The following is a 14,698-nucleotide window of genomic DNA, read 5'->3' as shown; positions in this document are numbered from 1 at the left end:
AATTTTCATCTGTTAGTTTTTCTATCCAAATTGATACTTTTAGAATAGACATTATTATTTGTTACAATTATTCTTATAAACTTTGTGACTAGTTTTTTTTTTCAACAAAGAGTTTTAACACTTTATGCCCCTGGAATCTTACAACATTAACAAAATTTCAATTTCTCAGTCTCATAATCTTTTGTTGGTTGTGCATTAGCACTGAAGGCGTAATGAGTACGTTTCCTCAAGCACAGAATTAAAGAATCATAAGTCAAAAGATTTTAACTACGAAATCTTTAATAAAAATAGGATAATTCTGCTTAACTTAAGCATAACAATAAAGTAATAATCTTCACAGACATTAAAATTGAAGTATTCAAAAGAATAACTTACAGAGAATCATCATCAGTCCTAAATATCATCAGGCTTACCTATATTATGCAATAAGAAAAATAAACAGGAATATACTTTGCCATCGTACCTGAAAGAGAAGAAAGTACTACTGGATTAGACCTTTGTCCAGGTACAAGTAGCTAGGGTGAAAATCAAAAATACTGCATTGCACACGAGCTTTACTTTCTTTCATTATGCAAAATACCTAAATTTATGCTAACAAAAATCTTAAAATTAAGCTTCAGCAGCTATGTTTTTTACTATACGTATAAGGATCTTAAGTTTTACTAACGTTTATTTTATTTTAAATCTTTACTATCACTTCTTATTTTCTACTTCCGGCCAGAATTAAAAGCTTTAACTTATTTATGCAAATTTGTCTTGCGAACGCCAAGTACTTAAGTTGTGGCTTTTTGCCAAGCAAGAGAGAGGAAGGAGCTATTAGAAGCAGGTCGCTTGCCTTAGTTTTTTTACTCGGTTGCTGGTTGCCTTCAAGGCCAGAGGTTTAATCCTCTTGATAATTTTAAACGTATCGTAGTTTTAGCAGTTCTCTGTACTACATACGGCTTTCTGCTAATATACGGCCAATCTTGGAGTAGCCACTTGTTTGATTAATCCAAAGTTGAGTTTAGTTAATATTTTTATATTCTTACGTTCAGACCACAAGTGGTTGGTCTCTGTATTCCGAAGTCCGGAAATTATTGTAAAAAGAGAAAAATAAAGGGTTTCGTATACCCTTCCTGTATGTATTGTCTACTTCCCAAATTTATTGAACATAGCTTTAGTAAACTCCCTGTTTCGAGTCAGGACATTTAATGTTCCCAAAGCAAGTAAGGAGGAACACAGAACCTGATATACGAACTATGTAATATATACAACACTTTCATGAATTATACCAAAAGAAAGACAATTGTAGTTAATATCAATATATTTCCTGCATTTTTACTAGAAATTAATGATTACGAAAATTTAACTATGTTGATCCTTCATATCTATGCCATCATCAGTACATTATAACTTTTCTCCAACAACACATTTGTCAGTCAAGGATTAATTCTAGCTTCTGAACTGTTTCCAACTGAATAGGTAGGGTTGATTATATAAACAGAGGATACAAAGAGATCAGATATGCAAATTAGCGGGAAAACTCCCCTGTTACAGCTGCAGTCATCAAAGAGTATGTGATAATCAAAGCAGTAGCTAGGACTCTAAACAAGTACTAGGAACAAAGTACTGCGTTACAGCCAGAGTTCCGACTGTCGTGATTCAATTGCCGATGAGCTGAGAACATTAATAAATATTCACCCGAATGATACATCACGGAAGAAAAATGAAAGAGTAAACAGTGCTATGAAATAATTTCTTTAATTTATCATTTCAGTGAATACAACTGTTGTCTGGAATTCATCTTTATGCATTTTATTATATTCACAATAAATTATTTGTTGCATGCGTCTAGTCTGAATGTTTAAAAATTGTATTATAGTGCAGAACGTCATTATTTTGTCCTACTACTTGCGATACACTAATTAAGCTTTCTTATAATATTCCGCACATTGTTGTGCTAGTATATGCATATTTCTAATTGAGCTTGCGCACATGATAATTTCATCGAATATTTTTCATATTCAGATCCCAATGTATTACGTTCATAGCTGAATATTTTGATAATTTCAATCAGGGGGTATAATGAGATGGAATTAATGGCAGAAAGTAGGTAATATGATTTTTCTTTCTCATTTATTACTGTAATTCCAATCAGTGTTCAAAAACAACAAGGAGTCAGATGAAAATCAATATAAGCAATAAGCTCATTGAAGATGCATATAGTCAGAGCAGAGTGTCATCAAAATTAAAGAATAATGCCAGGAATGAAACGTAATGAAAAATTATTAATAGAAATTTATGATAAACATTAGTTAACACAAATTACAATGTTTGGCAGTTGGTTAGTACAAAAATATTGAAATTAAAACCAAATTTATGAAAACTGGAAAATGATGAAAACATTAAGTCAACTCTTGTGGAAAAGTTCTTTTCTTTAATATGGCATATGATCGCTCGGACAGATATGCATAACTCACATACTGATTTCATAGACTTTAGCAAAATGTTGATCAAGTGTTGTGGAATTCCACGACACTCTTCACAAAGTGCACGTTTCAGCTGCCGGAAGATCAAGGTAGGAATTTGATGAAATTCGGCTAAGGCATCCCACATATACTCAATCGGGTTCAAGTCGGGTGACTAAAGTGGCTAATCCATTCGAGTGATATCTTCTGTTTGAAAGTATTCTGACATTACATATGCTCGATGAGGCAAAGCATTGTCACCCATTAGCAAATCCTCTGGGCTAACAGAACAGAACCCCTGAACAGTCTACCTTGAAGTTCTCATACCATCCACATATCTCCGAGCGTTTACACAACTTCCTTGAAAGATATGCAGCTCGGTGCGGACGTCCAGAATCACTGTTCAGACTATATCTAGACTCGCCAGTAAACAATATTCATACCAGTCGTCTTGGCTACATTGAACATGACGACAGCACTAGTTTAAACAGACACCTCCGGAAGCTGGAGTGAGTGGGACACAAACGATTGGTTTTCTCGCTTGCAGTCTAACCTCGGTAGGCTTTCGTACAGCAGTAGAATGGCTAATTCTAATTTCTGTGGCAGCCTGAAGGCCTAAAACCAATCTCTTGTAGTCGCTTAGCGGTTTCTTCTAGCCGACAACCACATTGTTGTAATTGGTTGCCCTTGACCAGGCTTTCTATAAACTGATCAAGTGCTTAAAAAGCGGCTCCAAACATTTGATATCACGCTTTTATAGAAAGGTCGCTTTGGGCGACCTCCATTTGTGTTTGGCCTCCGTCGCGTCTACCAATTATTTACCAGTTCTGACCTTCATTTAAAGAATGCCACCTAACCCTGCACTGCATTATGTTGCCAAATGGCTGCACAGTATATTTGCCTTTTTAATGACCAACAAAATGTAGCCATAAGACAACACTGTGTATCAAGAGCAAGTTTCGGACATCTTTAATTCAATTATCACCCTTTATTCTCAATGGATGACACTAGTTACCTGTAATGTTTCAGTAAATGAAGTGAACAATTCAACTCAGCACTGTAGTTCAGAACGTATGTGCTCTGCATATATTTCTTACTCTAGATTTTTTATTTTCTTTGTTCATGCAGCTTTAATTATGAGTCTTTGTGATAGGATTGGAAGTAATTTATTTCTTTTTTAAAACTTTATAAGCTAAAATAATGGAAGAAAATAGGTCTATTTACTTTAATGGTACGGATGGTAAATAAAAAGTATTGACAGATGAAATATGAATGTCCTTTCAAGCGGAAAGATCCTACATTTTAATCCCAATGTATAGTGCTTTGTAAGGAAAGAAAAGTTTCATGTCAAAGTAAACTGTTCTCATGTTGTAACACCTTACAACAAGCGCATGGAAGGTATAGACTTACTTGATAGTTTGTTTGACTGGAAGGTAAAAACAATCATGGGACGCAAAAAGTGATATTTTCAGTTTTTTACTTTCTATTGGACCTGACAATTATCAATTCTTGGTTGTTGAATAAGAGAGTGCACAAACAAAAGTTCAGTATTGAAAAGCCTGTAAAACTTATCAATTTTAGAGTGCAGTTAACACAAACTTTGTGCTTACATGGAGAAACAAATCTCTAAAAATAGGGAGACTGTGAGTCACAGAGGAAATAATTGGAAAACAAGCAAAACACTTGCTCAAGAGAACCTCCGAGAAAGAGAAAGAGAGAGATATCGTATCTGACAGAACTAATTATTGGTCAGAGCACTGATACAAATAAACAACAATATAAAATGTTGAATTGCAAAGATTTAATAGAGTACAATGCACCAAATGCTCAGGTTTACACAAACAAAAACTGGTTTAGAGACTATCATTTAAAGTAATTTTTCTCTGTTGAATGCATGGTGTAGCCATTTTGCACAGCTTAATTTTTTGGCTTATTATGTTCAACTACATGTTGTTCCCACTTGGCTACAAGTTAATATTCAATTAAAAAAAAGTGAAAATTTAAGAGTTAATTTTTTATCATTTTTTCATGCTTTTTCATTATATTCAAGTATATATATAATTTTTTTCAAGGAAAAGTAAAAAATCATGCAATGTAGGGTTAAATGATGTCTTTAACTACTGAATACTGATCACTCTTAGGAACCACATTTAATTTGAACAACACTACAGACGGGAATTTCAGCAAATGTCCGTTGTGCACCACATTGTCAGTCACCGAATTTGCATAATCCGTCGCTAACGAATGCGCTGAAGTGAAATTTTCTGTTCAGTTGTATTCAATTAACATAAATAATTTCAACTTTGGGCATCGGTTACGACACCAATTTAGTGAGCAAATTTTTTCTCATTATCCTTTAATTTCGGTGACCAGTGTATTTTTAAATATATGAAGCTGGCAATCTCTTTCAGTATCTTGATTTACTAAAAACGCGTAGCCGCAAACGCATCGTCATAAGTAATCTTGCGAGCAACAAGAGTAGTCTTAATGGTCGTACTCAAATATGTGGAATCATAAATTGTGAACAATAAGAAAATCAGAAATTTCTATATTATTAGTGCTAATTCTGTAAACACAGTTCAACGCAAATCTCTGAAAAAATATTCCTGTCTAAATGATATAATTATCAATGTATATAAATCATGTAGGTTGACAATAAAGAGACGTATTTAAGGGGAAAATTCCCGAAGCCTGCTTCCCAATTCGTATAATAGCAGAGAGAATTTTAAAAATGGTAACGCATAGAATGTAATTAAAATGCGAACGTAGAAATGATTTTTGTTTCATAGTTTTCACATTTAAAACTAACGAATATTATTTATTTTACATTTATTTATGCTTTTTTTTAACTTTTTGAAATAGATAATGTACTAAAATGTTAAAAGAATTCAAGAATTGTTTGGAAACAATTTACGTTTTGTACTGGGTTTTTATGTTAATTGAATACAACTGAACAGAAAATTTCACTTCCGTGCATTGGTTAGCAACGGATTATGAAAATTCGGTGACTGACAATGTGGTGCACAATGGACATATGCTGGAATTCTCGTCTGTAGTGTTGTTCAAAGTTCATCTGGAAGTAATCTCTTATTACTTCATACATTTGGTATTCTTTAGTGTTGTGTTACTTCCTGCATTTGTTATTCTTCAATATTTCGTTACTTCATACTTTTCTTATCCTTAATTTATATAAATCTATCCTGCAGAACATATTTTAGTGCATAACTGTACATTTATAGAGTAGTAATTTTCAATAATTTTAGCATTTTGAAAAAAGTCAGTCTGACATAAATTTCTAAACCGATAGTTAATCCAGGAATTCAACTCTGAATATGTTTATACTTATCTAAGTTTATTGCTTTATAAATGGTGTTAACGTTAACTAGAAATAATATTGAAGAAAATTCTTGAGTACATTTATAAGTAATATAATTTTACTGGAATTTATCTGAAATTATTTGATTGAAGGCTTACTTAATTACTTAGTTTCTTCCTTAGCACTAGAAAACCAGGAACAGAAAAAAAGAAGCGAATAACGTTTTATAAAAGCATTCAGTATCTGAAAATCATTTAGGGACAATTACGAAATTGAAGATGCCGAAAGCAAATAGTTATTTCCTTTAGTTATATTTTTCTGTCAGGACAAAGAGATGTTCTGAGAATATCTGTTAATATTACAAGATAATTTTCCTAATTTATTAATAACATTTTCAATTTTTATTATTTACTTCTTTTCGCTCAAGAAGTATTTAAAACCGAACTTTCTCATCATGGTTTCAGTTTGAACCTTTTTCTTTCATGCCTTTACGTTGTCAGCATTACACATTTTCTAAGAAGTTCCTGAGCTCACGAACAGAGCTATTCACTTCGGAAACAGTGAAAGAACTGCAGGAAAGAAATTAAATATTTTTAAACATTGCAAATATGTGTTGTATGACTATTCTTTACATAGTTATTATAAAAAGTCTAATTTGCTACGCTGAAGTTTTTAAAACGTAAAATAATGTAATGAGTAAACTGCACTGGGGTAGGGTATGCAATTTATCAAATAACGTAACCGAAGTCATTATAGAATTATTTACAATGATATTTTTTGGAAGATATTAGTGATAATGCTCCTTTCTCCAGCTATATTATATACAGCATTAATCCTTTTGCGACACATGCTTTGAGAATAATTTTGAAAGGGTAAACAGCAAAGACTTACTCATTTTGCTTATACATTTCTGGCTGATTCTGTACAATGTCTTCTTTCTTTAAATTATAAATAGCATTCATGCAACGTACTGGACAGTAAATTCCAGCTCAAGATATATATCATTATTCATATGGGCTTTATGCGTTTTCTCTTGATCATAGTTAGTTTGGTTTAACGACAACACACTGCGACATGAAGTAAATTATAAAGAATCAATTTGCTTTATGTTTTGAGTTATAAATTAATTCTCACCTTAAGAAGTTTGAATTACAAAAGCATCGTGCAAAAAAGCAGGAATTAATATTTTGCTCTAATTATTTTAATAAAGTTAAATATAAATAATAATATGACATTTGAATATTAAAATAAATATGTTTTCTATATAATATAGGCTTAAAATTTCTTCATGTTATTAATAATATTTACTTCAGGTTACTATTCTAACTAATAGGTAAATATAATTAAGGAGAAGCATGGGATTAATGTAATATGAAATTAGAATACTAATGGACATAGTTTAGGGTCTCAGGATTAATTCCTCACTCAAATAACGTTACATTAATAAATTGAATATTCTGATTTATACAAATCTAAATGCAGAGTTTGAACAAATTTTCGTATCGTGTAGGATTACGTAAATCTGAAAGAGGCTTATTTATAATGCACTGCAAACATGACGTGTTTGCTTCTTCTGCAGAGGAATTTATGCTAAATCCAAATTCTTGAATACATTTGTAATTGTCTGTTGAATAAACGAATTATAGAATACAGCTTGCAATACGGATGGAATTGATAATATCATCATTAGAGAGATACACCGGGAATTCCCAAAACTATTCCTTGCGGTCATTTCAGCTTGCTGGAAACATCAGTACTTTCCTAAAAATATGAAGTTGGCAGAAGTGGCGTTATTCCTAAAATCAGGCAAAACTCCGGCAGAACCTACATCTTACAGGCCAGTCTGTCTACTGCCAGCGCTCGGTAAGGTATTGGAAAGAGTAAATCTTTACAGATTGGACTTCTTCCTGCAAAGGAACAACGCCCTGCATCCCAACCAATATGGATTCCGAATGGGCAACTCAACTGAACATGCCATAAAAGACTTAATAGCCACTATCAAACAGAACAAGGATAACAATTTGCACTCACTGGCAATAGCCATTGACATCAAGGGAGCCTTTGACTCCCTATGGTGGCCAGACGTAATAAATTTGCTGCACAACATGGCGTGCCCAACAGCCATTATTACCATCCTTCGCTCGTACCTTCAAGATCGAAGTGTACAAGTAACATCAGACAGCGGCATTTATGTCAAAAATGTCTTTAGAGGATGCCCACAGGGGTCATGCCTTGGTCCAACACTGTGGAATATAGTTGCAAACTCAGCATTTCGTCAGTTTGAGAGCGTAGAATACGCTCGAATCATAGCCTATGCGGACGTTTTTATGCTAGTTGTGGCAGGAAGGAGTAACCTCGAAATGAGATCTCAATACTGTCTTGATCTGTTTTCCCAATGGGCCAGAGCACATAAGCTTCAGATTTCGGCAGAGAAAACTAAAGCTTTGCTCATAGGACGCAGCAGGCAGCTAAGACGCAACCCAAGCATTAAACTCCATGGGATACCGGTAAAATATTTCCACAATTGAAATATCTTGGGCTATTACTCGACAACAGACTTTCTTGGATGCCACATGTCAGGAATCTTAAGACTCGAATTAGCATCCTAAGCAACAACATGAGACGCATGACTTCACATAAATGGGGTATCTCATCTAAGCTACTAAAAATTTGGCATAGAACCATTACAGAAAGAGTAATAAGTTATGGAGCAGCAATGGTTCATAAGTTATTACTCTTTCTCTCATATGAACTTATCTTACAAAGTTCGCAAGAACTTACCTCTCATATGAAAAGATCCCTGCTCTCTATTCAGAGACAACAGCTACTTCAAGTATGCAGGGCCTACCGTACCACGTCAACACTAGCCCTACAACAACTAGCAGGAATTCCTCCCCTAGATTTGATAGTAGAAAGGGAGGCAGCTATCGTAAGGGTTACCAGGCTGGGTCAAACTTCAACACTCTGGGGTCATAATTATCACCACTCGGACTACGAGGAGCAAAACAACTGCAATAACTTTCATCCAGCAGCTTTCAATCTCTCTGACGGTATCAGTATAAACGACCAACCAATTCAGAGGTACAGTAATAACCTTTTCACAGATGGCTCCAAAACTGAGAACGGCACGTGCAGCGCCTTCTGTAGACTAGAAAATGGAGTTGTAACATTCGAGTGGAAAAGGAAATTAGGCTCGAACAACTCGGTATACCAAGCAGAGCTTCTAGCTATCAGTGCTGCAATTAGATATGCGAACACATGTCTACAGGAGAAATTCTCCATACTCAGTGATTCGGCATCAAGTCTGGCGGCTATCGCAAGTCAAAACAGCCGGAGTCCATTGGTATACAGAATTCAGAATCAGCTTCTGACAATGCCTATTTCGCAAAGACCCAATTTAAAATGGGTTCCCGCTCACACAGGGATTCAAGGCAATGAAGCCGCTGACCTACTGGCCAAGCAGGCAGCCAACTGCACGGATATGTTAGAAAGACCAACTAAACTTCCTTGGTCTCATATTAAGCGAACAACTTTGACAAGTCTGCTACAAAATTAGCAAAGTAGATGGACAGAGGCAGAGGTAGGACGAAAGACATTTCGCTTACTGCCAAAAGTTAACATGGAAATAAAGACCCACTGTGCTAGCCTAACACAGTTCTTGACAAGTCATGGACCATTCCCAGTATACCTGAACAGATTCAGACTTAGGGATACTCCTTTCTGCGAATGCGGAGAGGAAGGCGACACGGACCATTATTACTTCCATTGTGTACATACAAGAACCTGACACTTGAAGAAACCAGCGGACTGTGCCTGGGCAATGTGGACGACTAACACACTCAAAAACAGAATAGCCCTTGATAAAATAGAGAAAATCTCAGGACACTGCCTAAGCAGAAACAACCGTGGATAATATTATAATGTTTCAAAAGTTCAGAACTTAAAGCAGATAACCAGAATAACTCTTAGTGCCTTGCAGTTAACAATATGTAAAAACTGTTATTAGTTTATAATATTCAACCTTGTTACTCTGGAGTCTTCCCCGCCGTGATGGTATATAATTCCGTTTGGTTCATATCCGTGGTCGGAAGCCATCATAGCGGTGCACTCACTCACTCACTCACTTTTGCATGTCATGACAATTTTAAATGTATTTTTGTGTCACCAACACTGAATGTATTTTGTATTTTCATTGTATAGTATTGTATAGCATCTACTGTATCGTATTATATTGTGGTATTGTATCTACTGTATCGTATCGTATTGTGGTATTGTATAGTATTGTATAGTATCTTATATCAGTTGGCTTTTAGTACAGGTTAAATATGTTAATTTTTTTTTGTATTGTATTGTATTGTAATATTGTATAGTATTGTATAGTATCTTATATTCGTTAACTTTTATGCAGGCTAAATATGTTATTTTTATTCCTCATAATCGTATAATTAGCCTTATTGCATGTTTTTCCCACAATACCACGTGATCAAGTGTATTGTACTGCTATTGCATTCTGTTACATTGTATTCTTTTATTTTTATTTCTTTTGGTATATCCTCTGTGTATTGCTGTAATCATTTACATTCATTATTTCACTATGTTCTCTATTTTTATGTTATATTGTCATTAAGTCTAATTCTACTGTCTATATTTTATTCATTGTATATTATAGGGCTGCCCAACATCAGACTGTACTTTAGCTTATGTATATTCTATATTTGTGTGTATTACATCTTTGTAAAATTTTTGCTTATTGTCCAAACTCGCCCTTTTTGGCCCTGCATGCTTTTGTTATTTTATTTAATAAATGTGGGGCCTGGGCGGTTGTTGGGACTGTCTTTCGTGGGCATTTGGTCTGTTGGACTGCCCCCGGGTTGAATTTGGCTCTGGGTTTGGGCGCCCGGCGCGTGGCGTCTTGTGATTCCTCTTTAGGCTCTAGATATGGGTGGACGTGGTGCTATACCGATTAACCTTTTGGTAAAGGGACAGTGCCCACGTCCTCCGTTGCTTATCGCTTACTAATTAATATAAAGTGGCTTATCAACTACACGTATGACGTTTAATATGTTTACCTATTCATCTGCAATGTAATTTTAACATTGTTTTCACACTATCAATGGTTTAACCAGGTTCTGGACTTGACAGTTCTCTTTAAAGAAGTTTCGTTTAAGTTATATTTCTGATCTTACCGAAGAGATCATTTTCATATCCGAAGTACATTCGTAATTTCTCTTTATCATCATTGCTGAATTTCTAGGCACTGCATTGACTTTAAAAAGAAGAATAAGACCTTAGGAATTAGAAATCGCTGGACGTCTAAAAAAGTACGGTATTTTGCCCAATATATTCTTCAACTCTTCATGTCTATTGAACAGTCAAAGTGTATTTAAAGAAAGGGGAACCCGTTTCATACTTACATGAAAAAAATCTGATCAAAGAAGTTCTTATGAAACTGCTTAGATTACCAACCTTAACAATAGGATAAAACACAAAGGAATTAGAATTTCAGTTGATAAAATTCATCAGTTATCTAAACATTAGAATGGTACTTCTACCTCATTACCAATGATGCCTTTTGAAGATCGTATTTAAGAAGAGAAAAAATAACGACTGTATAAGCACAATTTTCGGGTATCCATTAGGCCTCATAAAACGTTACCTAGCCCAAAAAGTATTTGCATATAATCTTTATAATAATTATATGCAACAGTTAACGGATTACGTTAACATAAATTACGCCACGATGTCGTCTCCTCTATTAGTCTGATATTGAAATCGCTCAAGTTAACGGGTCACATTTATCGAACAGTTGGGAAACTCAAACCAATTGCAACTGTTACAATAGGTAAAGCAATGAAAGTAGCTGAATGCCGATTCGAATCCAGCAAAAAATATTATAGAACTGTTGCTTCTTCCAACTTAACAGACGACTTATCAAATCATAATATAATTCATACATGAAAAATTATTAATAAGACAGGTGAGAGTAAGGAGATGAATTGCATTAAAATTTCTAGTCTCTGAAGTGATGTAGGGGAGGGGGTAATCATGATATCTTTACAACATTAGAGGTATAAGACACCCTATTTTATTTTATGCGAAATTTTCTGTCCTTTTTTCAAGTGTCTATAGTAACTACTTTACTCATAATATTTAATAATGTTCTGTACAGCATATTGTATGTGTTTGTAAGTATCACAGCAGCGCGGCGATATTCCTCCCGATGCTTTTTAGGTATCTAATAGTTTGGTTTCTGTAAAACTTACGTTCATTTTCAGAATCTTTTAGAGTTTAGAATTTCTTTTATGCTTAAATGTTTGAAATATACGAAATACTATTTAAGAATCATTTCTTTAAAGTTTTGTTGTACATATCGACAGTGTCAGCTTTTTATCTCAAGAAAATCAGAAATGAAAATTTTTAAAGCTGATCCTTCAGTTCGTCATACATTCACATAGGGATTAAAAAATATGTAGTATCGGTACTTACTGTCTAGGAATATGATGTTTGTAAACTTACTTCTTAGGTGGCTGTCTAGGGGCTAATAAACTAGTCCAATTTATGTAAGACTTGAATATTTAATGAAATATGAATAGTTGCAACAAACTACAAAGTAATTACATACGTAGAAGGAAATAGATGAATTTATATAGATGATATATACAAATGAAGAGAATCGACTGTCTTTTTCATGTAAACATCTTTCAGTCGCGTCATCGTCTTAATGGCGGAATCGTCTGACTTCCATCATCGAAAAAAGTAAAAGATTTATTCTCACAGCTTGTCGCGTCATCCGATTATAATGAACGATGCCATCCCACAAAAGCTCGTCCATCCTGATGGAATGCGGCCTCGCATTCTCGTAGCACCACTGTCTACATCTAAGGATCTGAAAAAAAAAAAAAAAAAAAAAAAAAAAGATTTTTTAGTTACTATTGAGGGAAAAGTCGTCTTAAATGGTTTATTTCAGCCATCTTCCCTTATCATCTTAACATCATCAGAAATAACGCTTTATCTCTTCTTCAATGCTCTTTCAGTGTTTGTTCATCTTTAACAGTCTATCTGAATACATACATTTCACAAACACGTCTTCTTTGATGTTGTCTGGTACAATTCGTCTGGATTCGTCTTTACATACGTTTTAATATCGTCTGAATGCGTCTTCTTAGATACCGTCTGGATACGTCTTCTGAATGCGTGTTAGATAGCTTCAAGATCCGTCATTCGAATGCGTCTTCTTAAAATCGTCTTCTTTAAGCCGTCTTCCTTCATACATTTCATCCTTAGACATCTTCTTCAGTCTTCTTAAATAAGTTCACGTCTTTAAAATAATAGTCCATTAGTCAAATAAGGAAAAATCTGTCATCTTGGGAAAAAGTTTATAATCAGGAATCATCAAAATTGGTATTTCATTGTCAAAGCCTTTCGGGTTTCTTCCTATATCTTCTGAATCTGCTTTTTCGCTTCTTTTTTCTCACCTTCTTTAGTTTCTTTTGTTCCGTCTTTGCTTTCTGTATCAACGTCGTTGTCGTCAGGTTTTCTGATCGACTTCTCCTTTTCAATCTTCTCCTCTTCGTTGGTCTCTGTAGTTTCTTCGTCTCCAGTGGCTTCTTTTGCTTCTCTATTGCAAGGTATTTTACTGAAATTGTTCTAGTAGAATTCGCATTTGATTCATCATCTTTAGCAAATGACTCTTGTTCGGGAAAATGCTTCCCTTCAGAATCTCCTTCTGCAGTGGCGTTTCTCCTCATTGCCTTCAGAGCTAATTGCATTGTGCTTGAGATTCCTTTTTGCACTAATTCATCTTTAATAGCATCATTTTCATTTACAGCAGGATCTGCATCACTCTGGACATCATCAGAATTCACAATCTGGGAATCAATGCCACTTGCTTTGATTATAGATGAAGTATCCAGTTTGATCACATTCTGTGCTGTAACAGGAACTATACTAACAGGATCAGTTTCTGGTTTTGGAAGCAAAAAAACATAATTAACAACTTTTTCAAATCCTTCTTCAGAACCATTTCCATTGCAATAAGCATTTTTTTGCTCTTCAGAATCATTCTCAGATTTCTTGTTTCCTGCGATAAAACAAATATTTGATCTAAATGAAGAACCATCAATTCGGAATTCACCTTCAAATCTCTTTATAGGTTTGTTGCCAAATTCCGTTAACTGTAGTTCTGCCGACTTAAGTTCAGGAGAACCTATCTTCTTATGTATATCTTCTCGGATTAGCGTTACCTGACTACCAGTATCTATTAAAGCATCAATCTGCAAATTACCCAAATTAACAGTTTTATGCATTTCTTTCTGACAAGTCTGAGTTATTGGAGTAACAGCTTTGGCATCTTGGATATTTTTAGATGATGTTTTCGAACAATCTACGGCTTTGTGTCCAAACAAATCGCATTTAAAACACTTAAATCCTTTACTCTTATTGTTACACGAATTAGACTTATGACCTAAACTTTCACAATTATAACACCTTGGCTCTTTAATCTTACTAGGTACAGCGCGTGTTTTATTTTGTGTGTTAGTACTTGAATATTCCTTATTTTTCGTATCTGGAACGCAAATTTTCTCATAAATTTTTAATTTCTCTTTCAATTCAGAAATAGTTTTACAACCGTACAAAACAATTTTGTTACTACTCTGATCTGGTATTCCATTGATTACATAATCAAGAATTGATGAATCATCAACAGAACCGCGACTGGCTATTTCACGCATGGCAATTAAATATTCGGAAAGTGATTCACCAGGTTTTAAGTGTCGTTTCTGTAACAAATTATGAAGTTGTGCACTGTTTATTTTAGAACCAAATTCAGATAAAAGATTTTCTTTTAATTTGTCCCATGATATTATACCCTTCAAAGACCTAATAAATACTTTAGCAGAACCAGTAAGCAATTTTTTAGCAAACACAATTTTCT

At 34.3% G+C, this 14,698-nt stretch overlaps 1 protein-coding gene across 1 annotated transcript in view; it reads right to left on the bottom strand.

The window, feature by feature from the left end:
- LOC118198089 (uncharacterized) overlaps nt 1-14,698 on the bottom strand; it is a 357,202-nt gene that overhangs the window by 335,496 nt on the left and 7,008 nt on the right. Inside the window, exons 3-4 of the mRNA XM_085819674.1 lie at nt 13,515-13,693; nt 13,239-13,410 (exon numbers count right to left, since the gene is read on the bottom strand). Coding sequence (XP_085675800.1) covers nt 13,239-13,410; nt 13,515-13,693 — 351 coding nt within the window. The remainder of the gene's footprint in view (nt 1-13,238; nt 13,411-13,514; nt 13,694-14,698) is intronic.

The sequence above is a fragment of the Stegodyphus dumicola genome, chromosome 6 (genome assembly GCF_044657685.1).
Source record: "Stegodyphus dumicola isolate Sdum_Otavi_A_Nest chromosome 6, ASM4465768v1".
Taxonomy (NCBI): domain Eukaryota; kingdom Metazoa; phylum Arthropoda; class Arachnida; order Araneae; family Eresidae; genus Stegodyphus; species Stegodyphus dumicola.
The sequence above is the reverse complement of the archived record's forward strand: the minus strand, read 5'-3'. Positions and strand labels throughout refer to the sequence as shown.